General features: G+C 41.4%; 1 protein-coding gene across 7 annotated transcripts in view; it reads right to left on the bottom strand.

Moving 5' to 3' along the window:
• SORCS1 (sortilin related VPS10 domain containing receptor 1) overlaps positions 1 to 18,447 on the bottom strand; it is a 572,111-nt gene that overhangs the window by 210,099 nt on the left and 343,565 nt on the right. For all 7 annotated transcript variants that reach the window (XM_060099829.1, XM_060099837.1, XM_060099849.1 and 4 more), the window contains exon 4: positions 8,515 to 8,673. In XM_060099829.1, coding sequence (XP_059955812.1) covers positions 8,515 to 8,673 — 159 coding nt within the window. The remainder of the gene's footprint in view (positions 1 to 8,514; positions 8,674 to 18,447) is intronic.

Below are 18,447 nucleotides of genomic sequence, written 5' to 3'. Positions count from 1 at the left end.
GGAGGGGGGACCCATGTGGGAGCAGCAGGGGCGAGGGAACCCACTCCACCGGCTCGGGAACTAGGCTTTTCTCACTTGAAGGGAAAAGGAGGTGCGGAAAGGGGCTGAAGAGCAAGCGAAGATGGGTGTGGGAAAGGGAGGTGAGGAGGGTAATTCTCCCATCTGGAAGTCCTGGGAAAGCCATTTCATAGTATTTTATATTAAGGGTCTAGCTCAGTAAAGGGACCCGGTCATTTTAGAAGGGTAGCTGACTTCTGGTTTCTCTTCCTCTTGCCAGCTATGAGATCCTGGCTGGGCCTCAGGATCTCTGGGGACACCTAATGTGCCATTTGTAATCTGAACTTATAATATCCTATTATACTGAAGGGAGGAAGTTGCAAAAGATACCATTTAAAAAAATTTTAGTATGAAACCTACAGAGTCATAACTTCACAAAATATATCTATTTACAAGGCCAAGACTCCCTCCTTCTCAAACCACTCCCCTCCTTGGCAACACTGCTGGCAGCAACCATGCTTGACAAGGCAGGATACAAGAAAATTTTACCAGTACTAGATTCTAAAGGGCCACACTCAGAGATAGTTTTTTTCTGGATATCCCTCGAGCTCATTTAAGAAAAAGGCCCATGCCCTCTTAGGTTGTCAAATGTCCTTCAAACTTTCCCAGACTGGTGCCTGGATTAAAGAGGCATCTTAATCCATTTAGACAAGTGGGTAGAACAGATCAAAATAGCTCGCTAATAAATTGCACAAGCAAAAATGTAATTTATTTCAAAGTTTAAATAGCTACCAAAAAGCATAATTCTATCTGTCCAAACCTTAATCCCAATCACTCATTCAAAAATGTCCATTTGTCCTTATTCTTGTAGCTCATTTCATTCAAATTTGGGAACAGGCAGATCAAATTGCTTCAGGTAGCAATTGAAAAATAATGATACAACCTGGTTAAACAAGTTAGCTAAAGTGAACACAGGCCTTCCTCGTTTGCATAAGATGGCATTTCAGCTGGAGAATTTGTTTTATAAACAAGCATTGGGGTTGACGTTCAGCAAACTCCCTGGTTTCCACTCTAATTGCCAGTTTTGTACTTGAATACTTAAATTATTTACATATTCATGAGATTAGAAATCAGCTCTGACATTGGGAAATTTCAAGCACATGGAAATCTTGCCAAAGCAGCATGGTATATAACGCTCCACATATTTCTTATGAATAACTGAGTGCCTTTTAATGTAGTGCCTTGGGAAACGTGATGGCATTAGGTAGGTATCATTTTCCTAAGTGTTTGTGCTTGTGCAGAAATTATTTGAATATCCCCAGGGGGTTGAATTTGAAGGATCCATTTATCTTTTATTTAATCTTGCCCTTTTGACATTAAGGGGCTGATAGGTCTACTCAAAAACAGAGTTGCTGTAAAGGCAAATACTGTAATATTTAATGGCTTACTGTTATTACAATAATATTTTCTGAGTACCATATATTGGTTCTTGCTTGCTCTGTTCATTCTGGTTCAGTGGTACCTTTTAGTGATTGTCTAAGAGGACATTCAATGTTGACTAAATACGTATAACATCACGTATTGGGAAGACACCGGATTACGGCTAAGGAAGCCTTGCGTCTAAACCTAGTTATGCCACACCAGGTGTCTCTCTCCTAGGTCTTTGAATAATACATTGGCTGGCATTCACGTGGTGCTAGCCATGTGCCAGGCTCTGTGTTGAGTGAGTGTTTTACATATATTATCACAGCATCCTCAAAACGGTCCTGTGAGCCAGGTACTGTTATTGCTTCCACTTCACAGCTGGCGAAACTCTAAAAGTTAAATGACCTGCTGAAGGTCACATGGCCATTCAGAGGGCCTGACAGAGTAGAAAGTTGATGTTCCTGCCTCACTTGCTGTGCTGTCTATCACTGGTGAGAAACCAATATGACTGAGTTTTGGAAAATGCTGACATCTCTTCACTTATCAAGCAGTCATTATTTCCCAGAGAATTCCTGGCATTCAAAGTTGTCGTGATAAGCAATGGCCATCTGTTAGTGCTCAGTCAGGAAAAGTAGGAAAGATTAAAAAGAAAGTTGTGTTCTTTTTTTCTTTTTTTTTTAAAGAAATGTATATGAAACTGTTTAAATAAAATTGCAGGACTGGGGGATTCCCTGGTGGCGCAGTGGTTGAGAGTCCGCCTGCCGATGCAGGGGACACGGGTTCATGCCCCGGTCTAGGAGGATCCCACATGCTGCGGAGCGGCCGGGCCCGTGAGCCATGGCCGCTGAGCCTGTGCATCTGGAGCCTGTGCTCCACAACGGGAGAGGCCGCAACAGTGAGAGGCCCGCGTACCACAAAAAAAAAAAAAAGAAAAAAGAAAAATTGCAGGACTGGTAGAAAGAAAGAAGGGGGAAAGCTAAAAGCAGTTCTTCTTTTAAAAATTTACTTTTATGCAAGTTACTAAAATTCTATTGTATGCTCTCAAACACACTGGCAGTATAATTTTCCTTTTCTATCAATATACGATTTTACCTCAAACTCTGCCTTCATTTATACAGAGAACACTGCTGTTAATATTTAGGGTTTCATTTATTTGTGAATAGGGTTTCCTTATGAAAATGTGCTTTCCCCCTTTAAAGCCATGTTTTGGTTTTAAGTGTATCTTACACATATTTACCAAAATACTGAAGGTGAGGCCACCATGCAAGCCTTAGCATTTCTTATTTCTTTCATAAACTTTGATACTTTGGAATACAGAGGAGAACAGAGATCCTGCAAGCTCCCACATGGTATTACTTGGACTGCTGACTCAGGGCTCCAGAACAAGTGAGACAACACAAACTCATGAATATTCTAGAACTTCCACAAAATGAAAGGTGACCCACGAAACTGTCCTAAGGGTTTTGTCCTCCCTCCACAGAATTGATCACTCATTTGTATGCTTTTTTGTTGTTGTTGTTCACAAAACAATGGAACGTTTCCTGAAATAAAACTGACAGGAAGATCCATGAACAGGAGAAAAACAAAGATAATGGGAAAGACAGAGAAATAAGAAAAAAGGTGATCTGGGGACGAAGACAAGGCAGCAGACGAGGTTGACTTGCCCCGCATGGCTTTCTGTTTTAAGTTTTTGAGTTAGTTATAAACACTTAAAAATAGGAAAATGTCATATCTCAAACAAAGCAGGATTACTTCTCTCGAAAAACTCTGAAAAGTCTGGTGACATTGAATGAGCCGTCCTCGGGGGCAAGAACAGCAGGCTGGAGCTCACCAAGACCCCCCACCACACCCCACCCTCCTGAAGGAACACCTGCTCTCCAGCTTCCCACAGCCCAGACCCAGCCGCCATGTTCAGTTAGTTGCTTGCTTATCTGTGTAGGACCTGAGTCCATGGTCTAGAAGGGCTTGGGCATCCAGAGTGGGGAGAAAAAGCTCAGTGTAGAGGACTGGAGAAAAGTGGACCCTCCTGCTCATGGTCAGGGGCAGCAGGTACATCCGTAGGAGAGGCCTTGCCGCCTGGATAAGCCAAGCAAGGGGGTCTCTGCTCCCCAGCTGTGATGCACTCTGAGGCCCAGGAGCGTTCACACTGGCTTCACAACATTGCAGACTCGCCCCTATACAGTTCGCTCCATGGTGTAACCCCTAACAGAGAGGCCCCAAGCCCAGCGCCCCAGGATGGTCAGCAGAGCTGAGGTAGATGCCTATTCTTATGCATTTCTCCTGTTGTTTTCTTTCAGTCACATCTGCGTTTTGTTTTCCCTCATTTCCACTGTCTCCCAACACATCATGTTTAGTGAGGTGTTTGAGACAGACGGAGAGATGCCATTGGAGGCAATGTTTCCTAGCACAGTTTGTACACTAGTTTATTGCCAAATTAAAATAAAGATGTAATCTGGCACACTTGGCCTGCTGCTAAGCCTTCCTTGCGTGGTTTCCTGTATTGAGGCAAGAAAGTGGGGGGAAAACAAGGAAGGAAGCGGAAGCTCTGTACCTCTGTTCTCCTGGCTGCTCAGTTTCCAAATGCCAAGAAACAAAAGGAAGGAGCAGGATGTTTGGTTTGCCTACTGCTTAATTACAGAAATAACAAAACTAAATAATGGAAAGTGAGATGTTGGTGGTCCTGGCATAAATGCTGTGGAATTCTTCACGGCATCCACAGTGATTCACTGCTGTTTTGTAAGAAGCTTAAAAGGTGTGGCTGTACATAACAGGTATCCCTCTGCCCATTTGGCATGAAGTTTCCATAATGTCTATAATGCTTATTTTTCTGAAAATTCCAGGGCTTTCCAAAGGCACATCCTCACATAGACCCTTCAGAGGCCAAGGAGTCTATCGCCTGTGTCTATACCATGGAAGTCCCCCAACAGGGCTTTTTAAGAAGTCAAGCTACTTCTTTTAGAGCTTCAAAGGGGAAAAGGTCCCAAACCTTTTCTCTTCAGTCATTCTAGTGGTAGCTGGAGAGTCACATGCTCATTCAAAAAAATTTTACCTCTTGGCAATCACCTAGATATTTAATATCACAGGTAGATTTCTCTAAGAAAAAATAAGAAAAAAGGCTAAAATATCAAAATAACCTGATCTTATGAATTTTTAGAGCATCTGATCATACATATTTCTCCCTGATTAAAAGCCTTTTTTTTTTTTTTTTTTTTAATCTGGCTTCCTATGGAATGATGGCCGGTAAAACTCTGTCTTGGGCCAGAAAGCACAATCTGTTCAACCAAACTCTTTTCAGTCCCTTAAAATGCTCACATCAAAAAGCCTCTACTGAGAGTCCAGACACTCAAGATGAAATGCAGTTGGAGCAGAACGCCACGGACCACATGGGCTCTTTCCTGCAAGCCAGAGATCCACACTTTGTCTTCGGGGACCTCAAAGTCTCATTCACTAAAGGTGAGAGAAAGCAATGGCAGGGAAATAAGGGAAAAGCAAAGGTGGCTATGTATTAAAAAGGGGAGCGTATGCCTCAAAAGACTGACAGCAAACAAGGGAAGAGAGGAGAGGAGGACTGTGCACAGGTGAGTGCTGACGGAGCTGCCACCTCAACGCAATAACTTCTAACAGACGGTGCTCTCTACCTGAGGATTCTGTTCACCACAGGCTGGTTGAAAACAGCATCTGACAAAGGGAATCCTAGCACCAAAGTCACCATCTTTGCCAAGAGTTCTGCAACAGTAGCAATTGTCACAGACATATTGATGAACAACACTTACATGAAAAAATAAGTGTTCCCCTTTCCAAAAGTCACTGGCCTGCCAACACTAGCATGGGGCTCTCCTTAGGGCCCATTGCTGCATCTCATCAGGGTTCACAGCTCCGTGATTCGTGCGTGATTGCCAGCTATTATTTCCATATCATTGACCCACGTGAGTGGCCATAGACCTTCTCCACTTGACTCCGGGCCAACACCACCAGCTAATGGCTCATTGGATGGCTGCAGCCCACTCCACTCCCCGCTAATGCCCCACTCCTCATGCTGTGATTCAAGCCCTGATATATGGAGCCCTTCCCCAACCCCTACTCATATTAGCAGGTGATCTATAATTCTTTTTTCCCAGGATGATTTCTCCTTCATTGTCTTCCGGAGAAACAGAGAGCTTAGCAGAAAGGCTGGCTTCTGCCCCTTTGCTAATCTCCAGATATCACCATCCATTTAGTTGCGAACCCTACTAAATATCATATTCAAATCCCAATTGCTGAACTTAGACATGTGACACCAATGAGTGGTTTTCCCCTTTGGGAAAATTCATTAATGTCTAAGATTTTTGGTTTGTTAGCTACATACAGAGCAAAGACTTTTAAGGCTTCTTCTACCTCTAAAATGATAGAATTCATTCGGTCTGTGGTCACAAAAGATACTTTCTGGTCCTGACCAAGACTACTGTGATACCATCCTAACTGGTCTCCTTGGTTTTGACCTCACAGCACCATAGTTCATTCTAATATTACTACCAGATTAATCTTTGTAATCTATAGCTCTGAACACATAATTCCACTGACCAAAATGTTCAAAAGGCTCCTAATTGGGAAAACAAAAATTATTTTGCCTAACAGTCAAAGTGGTCCCAAAAAAATTAAGATTAGGTTCCAGGAGTACATGTATAACTTTCCCAAATTTCAGTTTCAGCCAAATAGACACATTCACAATCCTGTTTACATGAGTTTTCTAACTTTACAACTTTATATTGTTGTTTATGATATCCCTCTTGTGGAAACAGTGCCCCCGCCACCCCCCACAGAAAGATGACATTCATTAAAGTCCAGGTGAAATCATTTTATAAGATCTCCATCTCCTAAACTTGGGCTGCCAATTTTATATAATCCATCCGCTACTCTGACTGGGTATCTACCATGTGTGAATGAAGGATCTATCTGCCTTTTTAGTCCCTCTTGGACTACTGAACTCACATGTATTTATATTCTTTCCCTAGATGGAATGAATACTCCTCGATATAGTTATTTTATACCAACAGTGCATCATGCTGAGCACATAAAACAGACATGGAGTCTAATATTTGTGGGGTTTTGTTTCTTTTCAATTTCATTGGAAGTGCACCTGCAATTATAAATATCCACACAAACACATTTTAAGGCAAAGAAAGCCAACCCCAAGTACCAATTCCCATATGTGGCTGAGTCAGAGCCGCATGTCCCAACTCCTCCAGAGTTATCCACTCTGCCACAGTGCTCATGGCATCACTGTCTGAAGTACTGGCACATGAAGGGTTAAATTTGGGGGCATCTCCTCTGACACAACTGCAAAGATGCATAGTTTTCACTTAGCCAGGTAAATCTGGCCCTCAGTGTGCCTCTGGCATCAGGGGGAAAATTAACCAACTGTCCAATAAAATACAAAAACCCAGTGGATTAAATGACTAATACTCTGTGTCCTGAGCTGCTCAGCTTTGCCTCTGGTAACTGCACCATCCTGGACTAGATGCACTGTGGCTTGACTCCAGGAATGAAATTGTACATTCTGCTGAAAGGGGAGCCAGGCTGCTTGAGAGGAAAAAAATACTAATTGTACGTCTTTCCTATTTTTAGGCTAATGTGCATTTTATTTGGCAGTAAGGCCAGTGTGAATAAAACTCCAAACCTAAGAATTTTAATTTGCTTCCTCAAAAATGCTCATGTCAGTAGAGACCTTGAAAAGTTGTTTATACTATTCCCCTCCCTTCAGGAAGAACCCCACACGTCTATACCAGCCCAGACGGTTTTAACCACCTGGTTAAGTATTCTAGGGTTTTAACCCTAGAATATTCTCCTCACTCAGGGAAGTCCAGTATTTCTTTAAATATATGTAATTTGTAACATATAATTCCTCTGAGGATAATTCTCAGAATGACCTCACTGAACCATGCATTTCACAAAGAGCATTCAAATATTTTACCTATTTTCCTTTTGGCTTTTATGGCTAGAGCCTCTCTCATATTTGCCTTTGTATACTTTTTTCCTCTAATTCTAATCTGATTGTATTTGCTGTTGCTAGCCTTACATTCTACCTGAAAATGTAAGTTCCTTAAAAGCTGGAGCTACTGGGCTTCCCTGGTGGCGCAGTGGTTGAGAGTCTGCCTGCTAATGCAGGGGACACGGGTTCGAGCCCTGACCTGGGAGGATCCCGCATGCCGCAGAGCAACTAGGCCCGTGAGCCACAACTACTGAGCCTGCGCGTCTGGAGCCTGTACTCCGCAACAAGAGAGGCCGCGATAGTGAGAGGCCCGCACACCGCGATGAAGAGTGGCCCCCACTTGCCGCAACTGGAGAAAGCCCTCGCACAGAAACGAAGAACCAACACAGCAAAAATAAATTAATTAATTAAAAAAAAAAAAGATCTAGTCTTTAAAAAAAAAAAAAAAAGCTGGAGCTACATGTATTTTATAATGTATCTGCAGTACAGATTACATGATATATTTTATAGCATTTATCCCATAAAATACATATACATATTGCGTGTACATGCACACACATATATACACACAGATAAACATACAATAGCATAACTTCATTCAATGCCTTCCTAAAACATAGACCTATCCTTCAGCCTAACCACCAAGAGAAGAAAAGTCCTGAGATTGCCTGATTCTGAATGTTCTCTATGTACATTTCTCTCACTATTTTAGCATATCACTAGCTAATGTTCTTCACTCTTTCAGGGTCATCCTTCCCTTTAAGGCTCTGAGAAAAGCTATGGGTTCTTTATTCCAAAAAAAATGATCACATCTCACATACACAAAGCACTGTCTCAAATTCCCTGGGGCTTTCCTGATGGCCTGAAGCTTCCAGGTAAGAACTACTTCTCCACAATGTCTTCCTTAGGGTCTAGCTTTTCCTTTGTGTGCTGTTTCAGATGCTTACACAGCTCAAACAAGCAGCCTGAGATCCACGTGGCTGCCCCTCGCCCCACCGGCACAGGGTTCAAGCTGCTGCACAGAACAAACCTGACAGCTGAGAAGAAATGTAGCCATGACTAAGTAGTGGTCTTTCCCTAGGACAACCATGCACCACTGTCTCGAACAAGGGGATCACGCTCACCTTTTGGTCTTGGCTGTATGCCAGAATCCAGTCCTCTTGCTTGGGGTGGAAAAGTAAGCTCTGGATGTAAAAGTTCAGCCGGTACTTTTGATAGGTTGCCCCTTCGTCCGAGCTGATCAGTAAGCTGCTCTCAATCTCCGGGTCTGTGAGCAACATAATCTGCGGCAGAGAATTGTTCAGGAAAGAAAACAATAGAGAGGTAAGTGTGCAAATTTACAAGGCTTAAAAATGAGCTAAATTTTGACAAGGGAGGGAAAAGGAACAGGCAAAGAACGCTTGGCCAAACAAGGACCTTGACTCTGTCAAGTTTGCTCTCCTACCTTGGGCCAAGGCCATGAAACTCTTCACCAAGAGATGAAAGAGGCAGGACAGACTGAAAGGAAGGAGGAGGAAATGTAGGAGTGCATTTTCTTCCCTCCTATAGGGCTCCTTGGTTTTTTTTCCCAAGGTTACTTCCTTAATCTGAAATATTTCCCATTGTTCCCCTAACCCCAGCCCTCCTTCCTGCTGAGCCTTGTCTAGTCTCCATTTTGGGGGGATGAAACTTGTCACAGTCTTTTGTGAGAAGGTTGGAAAGAAGTAGAAAGAGGATGGAGTCCACTGGTTTTTCTCTCCATCGCAAACCCTCCTGTTCACATCAACAACATCCCATGTCATCCTGCCTTTAGTCTGATTTTCTGAGTCTTGAGTCAAAGACTGTTCATTCAAAAGCCTGCTCTGGGTATTGTCCAAAGGCTCCTTTACCACCTGTTAACATATTAATAGTTTACTTATTTATTTTCTTTATTGTCTATATATTCTCTCTAGAGAACACAAACCCATTAGAATAGTGATATTTCTCTATTTTTATCCCCACAAGTGCCTTCCCAGCAGCTAGAATGAGGTCCAGCATATATTATATATTCAATAAGTATTTGACATGAATGAACGAAAGTTAAAGGGATGAATGGAAAGTTTTCAGTGTAGTCGCATAGATCTAGGAAGATGCCCAGAGTAATTTGAGCAGATATGAATGTAACTCCATGGAAAAAGTCATTGGATGCCCTCCTCCATCTTTAGCCTATTGACAAGAGAATATGCTATACTCATGTAAAAATTCACAGCTCCAGAGGCTTGGGACTTTCTCCTTTTGAGGGTTAATCTTGGCCATAGCAGTGTGAACAATCCACAATAGGAGCAAGGTGGAGGAGCTGCTCTGAAAATGGCTTTTTACTCTCTTGTTTTACGCCTCTAGGAACATGTGATGAAGCACCTCATTCCCGACTCTGCAGGGTGCCTTTCGCTCAAAGTGCACACCTAACGCCTCCAGTCAGGTGGCCTTAATGCTACCCACTGACTTCTTCCCCAACAACTTATTCATTGGCACTTTCTGAGTTTGGTTTGGAGAAGCATGAAAGATGTGCTTAATGTGTGGCCGTATGAAGAGAGATCACTGCAGCCCAGGGTTTAAAGATTACCAGCTAAGGATGTGGCAGTTCCAGGAAAAGGAGAGAGAGAAAGGAAGAAAAAAAAAACCCCAAAAATCTAGAGCCCTGTCATAAGAGAACAGAGTGCCAGGCAAACGCACAGGGCTTTCTCAGGCATTGGGAGGCAATCGTATTAAAACCTCAGGATAGTTAGTGTCATCTTCCAAAGTGGTGTCCGATCACTGCAAATGGCACATGACGATCGCACACCAGACACGCTCAGCCTGAACTGTGTTTATGTTACCCAGGATGAATTTCAGGTTCCTTGCTGTTCTTTCACCCTGCCCTTCTCGAAGAGGAGAAAGGGACGGATGAAGTGGAGTGAGCGGAACGCTGCGGCTGTCAGCTCTGTTCTGGACAAGATGGAAAGCACACACAAAACTGGAGACTAACTGCCTCCCCTCCCATGTTCTGGTGAAGCCACTGTCCATTGACCATAAATTCTGACAAAGTTATACGTCTCTCTGTCTTGTAGTCACCAAGCAGACAGTGTTCCCTTTCTGGATAACTGATGCAGAACCATCAGGTAATCTCGTAAGTACAACTTCCGTGTCATCATTAAAGTCTATTGTATGTCAGATGGCTCCTAAATTCACAAGAATATTTCCAGGGGATTTCATATTTACTGGCACACAAAAGCTGTCATTTTCCAAAAACAAATAAGTCATCAAATGATCATATTGCTTTGTGTCTCCAACCACAATTAACAATAATATATAACAGCCTTTTGCACTACTGCCAGCAAGTAATTTCTATGATAATATGAAGAGGCTCAATTTTATAGAGCATCTATTATCTCAGGCAAGGTGATTCCATCCCCCACCCTGCTTTTCTATTTCTCTGTAAACCAGAATATGTTTACTCTCTTCCCACAAGTGCGGATCTCACCACCTCCTTCTCCTGGCAGACTACTTCATCAAAATAAAAACCCTGGGCCTACAGAATATCCTCAAATCAAGTTGATTATTTATCATTTATTTAAAATACTTCTGATACTCATTTATACTCTGAATCATTAAACTGTATGAGATATTCTGCATCCAAGTACTATTGGACGGGGGAGGTAGAATAATACAAATATTTTCAAACATATGGTTATTTAACATTAAGTAAATAAAACTCCTGGCTTCCTCAGTCTTTTCTTCTGGGTACTAAAAATATGTAGACCAAAATCTCACCATTTCTTTTATTTTTATTTTTATTTTTACTTTTTTTGTGGTACGCGGGCCTCTCACTGTTGTGGCCTCTCCCATTGCGGAGCATAGGCTCCGGACGCGCAGGCTCAGCGGCCATGGCTCACGGGCCCAGCCGTTCTGCAGCATGTGGGATCCTCCTGGACCGGGGCACAAACCTGTGTCCCCTGCTTCGGCAGGCGGACTCTCAAACACTGCGCCACCAGGGAAGCCCTCACCATTTCTTTACAGTCTTCACCTAAAACCTTCTATTTGGGAATTTGACATTTTGGAAATTATAGAAGATGTCAGGATATTCCCCCTGTAAGATTTATAGATGTATCTGTATTACACAAAACTTCCAGTGGTTCCTCTTTCAAATCTCTTCTCCAAACCACTCAAAACAAACAGGTCAGTCTGGATCCATTTTTGTTTAGCCATTTTTTATTGCAAAAACAACTTTGTAAGACTGCCGGTAGAATTCAAAATAAAAGAAAAATAGGGACTTCCCTGGTGGCACAGTGGTTAAGAATCCGCCTGCCAATGCAGGGGACATGCCGTGACCCCTGGTCCGGGAAGATCCCACATGCTGCAGAGCAACTAAGCCCGTGCGCCACAACTTCTGAGCCTGCGCTCTAGAGCCCACGAGCCACAACTACTGAAGCCTGCGGGCCTAGAGCCCATGCTCCACAACAAGAGAAGCCACCGCAATGAGAAGCCCGTGCACCACAACGAAGAGTAGCCCTGCTCACCGCAAGTAGAGAAAGCCCGTGCGCAGCAACGAAGACCCAATGCAGCCATAAAGAAACAAATAAACAAACTTACAAAGAAAAATAAATTGACTCTATCCCATCAACAAGTGAAACCATGTTTGTGCCCCCTTGTACTTCTTTATCCGCAGCTACATATCATATCACGGATTGAGTTTTTGCTTGTTTTTTTTTTTCATTTAATATTATGGCCTATATTCATTTCCACCTGAACTGAAAACACACAAATGCATACACACACATTAATACACACCACTGTATACAATGTATTTTAATTGCTTAATCACAAGCTTCAACACAGTTAGGTTATAACTGGTTCAGTGGTTGAACCATAGTAAGTGCTTAATGAACTATTAACTGGATTAGTGGAATCTTATTATTTCAGTCTTCAAATTAGAATCTTTTAGTAATTATATTTCAAATGAGTTAAAGTTTGTTCTGTCATGTTGTAGGTTATGAAAAGTAAATATGTTAGTAAGCAAATAAAGAATTTAAGTAAGACCTAAATAGAAAATGTTTAACCCATTTGAGAAAAAAGATATAGTGTAAATGATAAGTGTGATCCAATCTTTAGACGAAAATGATGCTCTTTATAAATAAAGTTCTATCTTCTCAAGAAGGTATTCTACTAGGAAATATTATCAAAACAGAAACTTCAAATTAGTGAATATTCCTCAAAAAATAATAGATTACATTCCTTAAATATATTCAGTGGTCCCTGTTTTTGCTGATTTATATTGGCTATCTTCTTTTGGCTTTCTTTTTCTCTTTTCTTAATTAATTTATTTATTTTTGGCTGTATTGGGTCTTTGTTGCTGCACGCGAGCTTTCTCTAGTTGTGGCGAGCAGGGGTTACTCTTTGTTGTGGTGCGCGGGCTTCTCATTGTGGTGGCTTCTCTTGTTGTGGAGCATGGGCTATAGGCGTGTGAGCTTCAGTAGTTGTGGCATGCGGACTCAGTAGTTGTGGCCCACAGGCTCTAGAGCACAGGCTCAGTAGTTGTGGCACATGGGCCTAGTTGCTAAACGGCATGTGGGATCTTCCCAGACCAGGGTTCGAACCCATGTCCCCTGCATAGGCAGATTCTTAACCACTGCGCCACCAGGGAAGCTCCCTTCTTTTGGCTTTTCATGTGACTCTGAATAAATGGTGTTTTGCTGTGTTTAATCCTCTGCATTCTGGAATACGATCTGAATGACAGAACTTTAAAAGACCTTCATAAAAGGCATGACTCCAAACTCTGCAGGATTCCTGAAGTGAGCTCTCTAAAAAGAGGGCTTGTTTGCCTAGCATAAAGCTTGCTCCATAGTAGGTCCATACATCTTTGTAAATGAACAAATGAATGAATAAAGGAATAAGCCCTCTTCATTCCTGCTTCTGCTAAATGCAGTTCATGGATCCCTGTGACATTGAGAGTTCTGAGTCCTCTGAAACAAATCTCTGCTGTTCTACTTGGAAGTAAGTGGGGTGGGTAGAGACAATGGGAAGAGTCTGCCCTTAACAGGAAAGTAATTATTCTCTGTTCAGATCAAGCCCATGAGTGATTAGAACCAGTTTACTCCTGTCCTGCAGGGTGTGCTGCACTCACTGCATCTACAGGTGAACTGTTTTCCGTAGAAAGTCAGTAATGGTGACACCGGCTCTTAACCACCCAATTCTAAGCAATCGTTCATCATCCACTTCAGGGGAGGGAAGAAACTTTATTTGCTCTTCCTAGAAGTGATAAATGAACGTGAAATGCAATTTATAGATTTCAAATATGTCACTTCTACCTTTTTTTTGGTATTAGTCCCTCTGAAAGCTCAGTGTCATCAAACATCAAATGCATCTCCACTCTCTTTGACTTGCTCCAGATTCAAAATATGGTTACATGATGTAATTCTACAAAACACTGCTTGACAGCTTTCTGATCCTTCCAGGTGTCTACTCAGAACATTCCTCCCAGAAGAATGCACCTACTGTTTAGTCTTCCAGATTCTTTTCCTAGGTGTGTTGTTCTTGGAATTCCATTATCTACCTATTTAGGCAGGGTGGAGTTATTAATAAGGGGCAGCTTCACCACCCCAAGGCATACATTTTTTCCCACCATTTCTTTGGTCCTAAAGCAAAGAGTATTTACTTTATGTGTTGTTCATTATTTGTTTGCTCATTTGTCTACTCCTTGTCATTGATGGACTGGAATCAAGAAGAGGTAATATACTAGGGATATCTCTCTTGCTTTGCTCAAGGCTTAACTCAGATCCAGATGCCCATATCACAGGTGCATAATAAGTAATTTCCATAGTGATAATGACAATGACAAAGAAAAATAACAATAGCAGCAATTGGGCACTCTAGTTATCTAGCCACTCTATTCAAACAAAAATCTATCTATAAATAGTATAAGAGGCTATCTGCAAAACTCTGGCTCCAATATAAAAAACAAATTAAGCAAAATATAATCAGAGCAAGTAAATAATTGGCTGACCGATGTGGAGGGAAGAGTTGCCTATTCCCAATGTGAGGTGGACATTTACCCTTCCCAGATGAGCTGAGGGTGAAAGCAACAAATGGTTAGCAATGGGCAACTATTTAGAGGACAGTATTAGGGAAAGTTACACAGGATCCCAGAATGACCCATGAAAAGGAAGTCACTGAAGTACGAACAACAGTGAGAAAAGGAGAGGAAAGTTATTAAAAAGAAAAAGGTTCAATCAAGTAAACACCGATAGAAAAGAGTCTGTAGAAAGACGTACCCAGTGAGCACCTATTATGTAATAATAATGATAATTCAGTCAATACTCCTTTTGCCAAACCCTGTAAGGCACAGAACAGTAACATTCACCAGGAATGATAACATATGGGTTACATATCGGTTACACTCCTTGGAAGACAGTTCAAGAAAGAAAGTTTATGGAAGATTGCTTCTGATTTCTCTTGGGACTATGGAACACAACCCTCTCTTTCGAGTTAACTCAGAGAATCTCAAACTAAAAAACACCATTTCGCTGTGAGACTCTGTTCCCATTACTGTGACCCTCTGCATGCATCTGGGCAGGTTGATATGCTGGGCTGAGTGTGGGGATACTGAACCACATGCTTGTTTTCCACAAGAAGAGCCACGACCAAATCCTAAACCTGACCTTTGTCAATGTTGTGGATGTGTGTACTTCCTCAGAAAAGAGGAAGAAAGTGAGTTGAGTGAATCCCACTCATGCCATGAGAAGAAGGAAAAACAAACCATAAATATATACTATAATCACAGTATCCCATGGGGCCTAACTCCAAAGATGGATTTGAGTTTCATTTCTGCCATGTCTCTGATGCCAACTTGAAGATCTCACAGCTCACTTAACCTTTTTTTGAGCCTCCGTTTCATCACTGAGGGTAGTGATACTATAAAAAATTTATATGTATTGAGCATCTGCTATGTACCAGGCACTCCACTAAACCTTTAAAATATATTACCTCATTAAACTACTTAAAAGAAGTTAAAATACTTCAGATAGATATTACTTCCATTTGACAGAAGAGGAAATGAGGCTTTGAGGAATGAGGTGATTTGTTCAAGGTCACACTGCTGATCAGTGGTAAAGGTATCTACGGGATCAAATAAGATCATCTGTGTGAAAGCAATGTTGAGCTTTGCGCCAATGATACCGTTATTACTTCACAAAGAATGTCACATTAGTACTGTACGTTCTGATAAAATGTGATAGTTAAGTTCTAAAAAAGAAAGAGATAAACCTTGTTTTACAAATATCTCATAAAAATATTGCCTAGATGGGAAGAAGGGGGGGCAATCAGGGACTAGGAGTTAAATAATGGAGATTCAATAACAAGATGATTGGTAAGATATTCTTGAAGAAATATAGATACTTTTGGGAGGGGCTTTAAATATTAATCTATGGAAGCACAATACCCAGTCCTGGTTCACACTCAGATTTTTCACAATGGTGCTGGCCTCCTTTTCCTTATTCTTCTACCTTCGCTCCTCCATAAAACTGGTTTTATGCTTTATCATAAGTATGGGTGAGAAAAAAATGATAGAAATGGTCAAAAAAGCTCTGACCTAATGACAGTACAGGTAGAGAAACAAACATTTCCATACAAGCTTGTTCTCAAAAAAGTTTATGCTAAAGTCAATAAGAATCATTACAACGTAATTATTTTCCTCATAAACAGATCCTATGTCTAATTGGCATTTAAAAAATAAACTCATTTTGCTGGAGAAATTGCTATTATTACACTAAGGGGATAGTAGGGTATATGGACTATTCATTAATGCTTAGCATTGTGTCATCTGGTTTTAAAATATGGCATTTTTAAAGGAAAAGAATGATGTACAAACTTGAGATTTTTATTTTTTCAGTCATTATGGAGACTGATTAAATACCTTAAGAATATTTGAGCTGCCTTAAAAATCCCAGCATTATCCATAGCCTCTGCTCAAACTCAATCAGAACACACTTCCATGGTCATTACAAGTCCCAGAGTAACTTCTCTCTTAAATCCCCAAAGAGCTATAAATGCCAAAAGGTTACATCATTTTAAAATGTTAGCTGGTATCAGAGGGAGCCGTGATTCTGGGAGAAATGGACATTCATCTTCTTCACTCATGGGAAACTTTATAAGAAATGATGTTCATTTAATGGTAAGAAATCTCTTTATTCCACTAGAAATGATAAAGGAGAGGAGGTGGGGAGAAAGAGCAAGAAAGAGAAGCTATCAGTATATGTTAACATTGATTTAGGTGAGAGACATAGCATTTGGGGTAAAATCGCTCAGTTGTGCATTTGATTTTAGAGTTTGAATAAATATCAAGTTGAAAGTCAGAATGAGAGGAAGAGCCTGTAGGAATGAATCCATTCTGAAAATCAGGGAAAAGAACATAACCACATGCTTCATTCTTTGCTCTCCTAGTATCATCATTCTGAGAAGTATGGTTTAATTTTACTTATATTAATGCTTCATGGTAAATGGACAAATATACCAGGGTATATTGGGGAATATTAATAAAGTCTCAGCCACATGACACCTTGCTAATGTATTTGGCTATTAAAGCTTTCCTGGGAAGACAGTGGAGACCACCAGGGGTTTCTCTCCAACAGGATTTGCAGATTAGTGAAGTGACAGTTGCCTCCCAGCCCCTCTGCAGAGCTCTCAGGAAGATGGGGCGGGAGGGGAACATCCAGAAAAAGTGCCTCCAGTTAACAAGGAGATCTATTTCACTAACATTTTTTCTTAGTTCCTTAATTATTTAATGCCAGACACTGATCACCTCAAGTTGTTTTTGAGAGGCAGACAGGGTGGATATGCTTAATCAAGCTGCCCCGGAGCATAATTACATTCTGCTGCTGCTTCTCCTCTCTTCTTTCCCTTCCATCAGCGCAGACAATATAGTAATGCAATGTTTTAAGAATATTTTTTTCCCATAATTGCATGGCAGTTCTATATCTTGGGCTGATTCCATTTCAAAACAAGTATCTCAGAAGCAGCAGAACTCATCCCATATGTTAAGAGAAAAGGACCTCTGTTCCACTTATTTATTGCCGTGCAATAAACTACATCAGAATGGTGGCAAGAGACAACCATTTATTTTGTTCTTGGTTTTGTGGGTCAGGGATTCTGAAAGTGCTCAGCTGGGCAGTGAGTCTTAAATCCACTTGATGTCAACTGTGGTGGCTGGAACTGGAGGTTCCTCTTCCAAGATGGCTTCTTTACTCATGTGTTGGTCTTAGCCTCTCTCTTTCTCTCCATGTTGAATCCCATCCTCCAGGCCCTTCCCATGTGGCTTGAACTTCACAGAGTATTACAGTTTCATGGTTGTTGGATTTCATAATTGGTGGCTGGCTTCTCCCAGTATGAGGGTCCCAAGAGTGAATGTTCAAGGGACTCCAGTGGAAGCTACAAGGCTTCTTATGACCTGTCCTCAGAAGTTCTAGATGTCCATTTTGCCCCATTCTATTGATCACACACGTCACTAACTCTGAGCTAGATTTAACAGGAAGAGAAAAATGGACTCTACCTCTCAAGGGGGGAAGGACATATGCACACACAGAAGAATGGCAAGAATTGACGGCAGCCATCTTGGAGATATATGACAACAACTATTTTCTGTACAGTATGTCACTTATAGTTAAAAGAAGGGGGGTATGATAAAAACATTATTATTATATTCAATATGAATTTAAAAGTCTTTTCATAATCATAATACATCTGGAAATCAAACAACTTGAGGTTATCAGATTTTTCATTGGGTTTCGGCTGTGAAATAGCTGTTACCTTAAATTTCTGAAGGCTATAAATTCCCAATCTGGTATCAATTCAAGGTGAATATTTATTGAAGCCTAAATGAATTTTACTGTTAGTCAGTCTCAGAGATATCAAGAGACCCAAGGTCAAGAAATTTTAGTTTGGGGCTTCCCTGGTGGCGCAGTGGTTAAGAATCCACCTGCTAATGCAGGGGACATGGGTTCAAGCCCTGGTCCAGGAAGATCCCACACGCCACAGATCAATTAAGCCCGCACGTCACAACTAATGAGCCT

This window comes from Mesoplodon densirostris, chromosome 1 (genome assembly GCF_025265405.1).
Source record: "Mesoplodon densirostris isolate mMesDen1 chromosome 1, mMesDen1 primary haplotype, whole genome shotgun sequence".
Classification (NCBI taxonomy): domain Eukaryota; kingdom Metazoa; phylum Chordata; class Mammalia; order Artiodactyla; family Ziphiidae; genus Mesoplodon; species Mesoplodon densirostris.
Note: the sequence above shows the minus strand (reverse complement) of the source record. Positions and strands in the feature narration are given on the sequence as shown.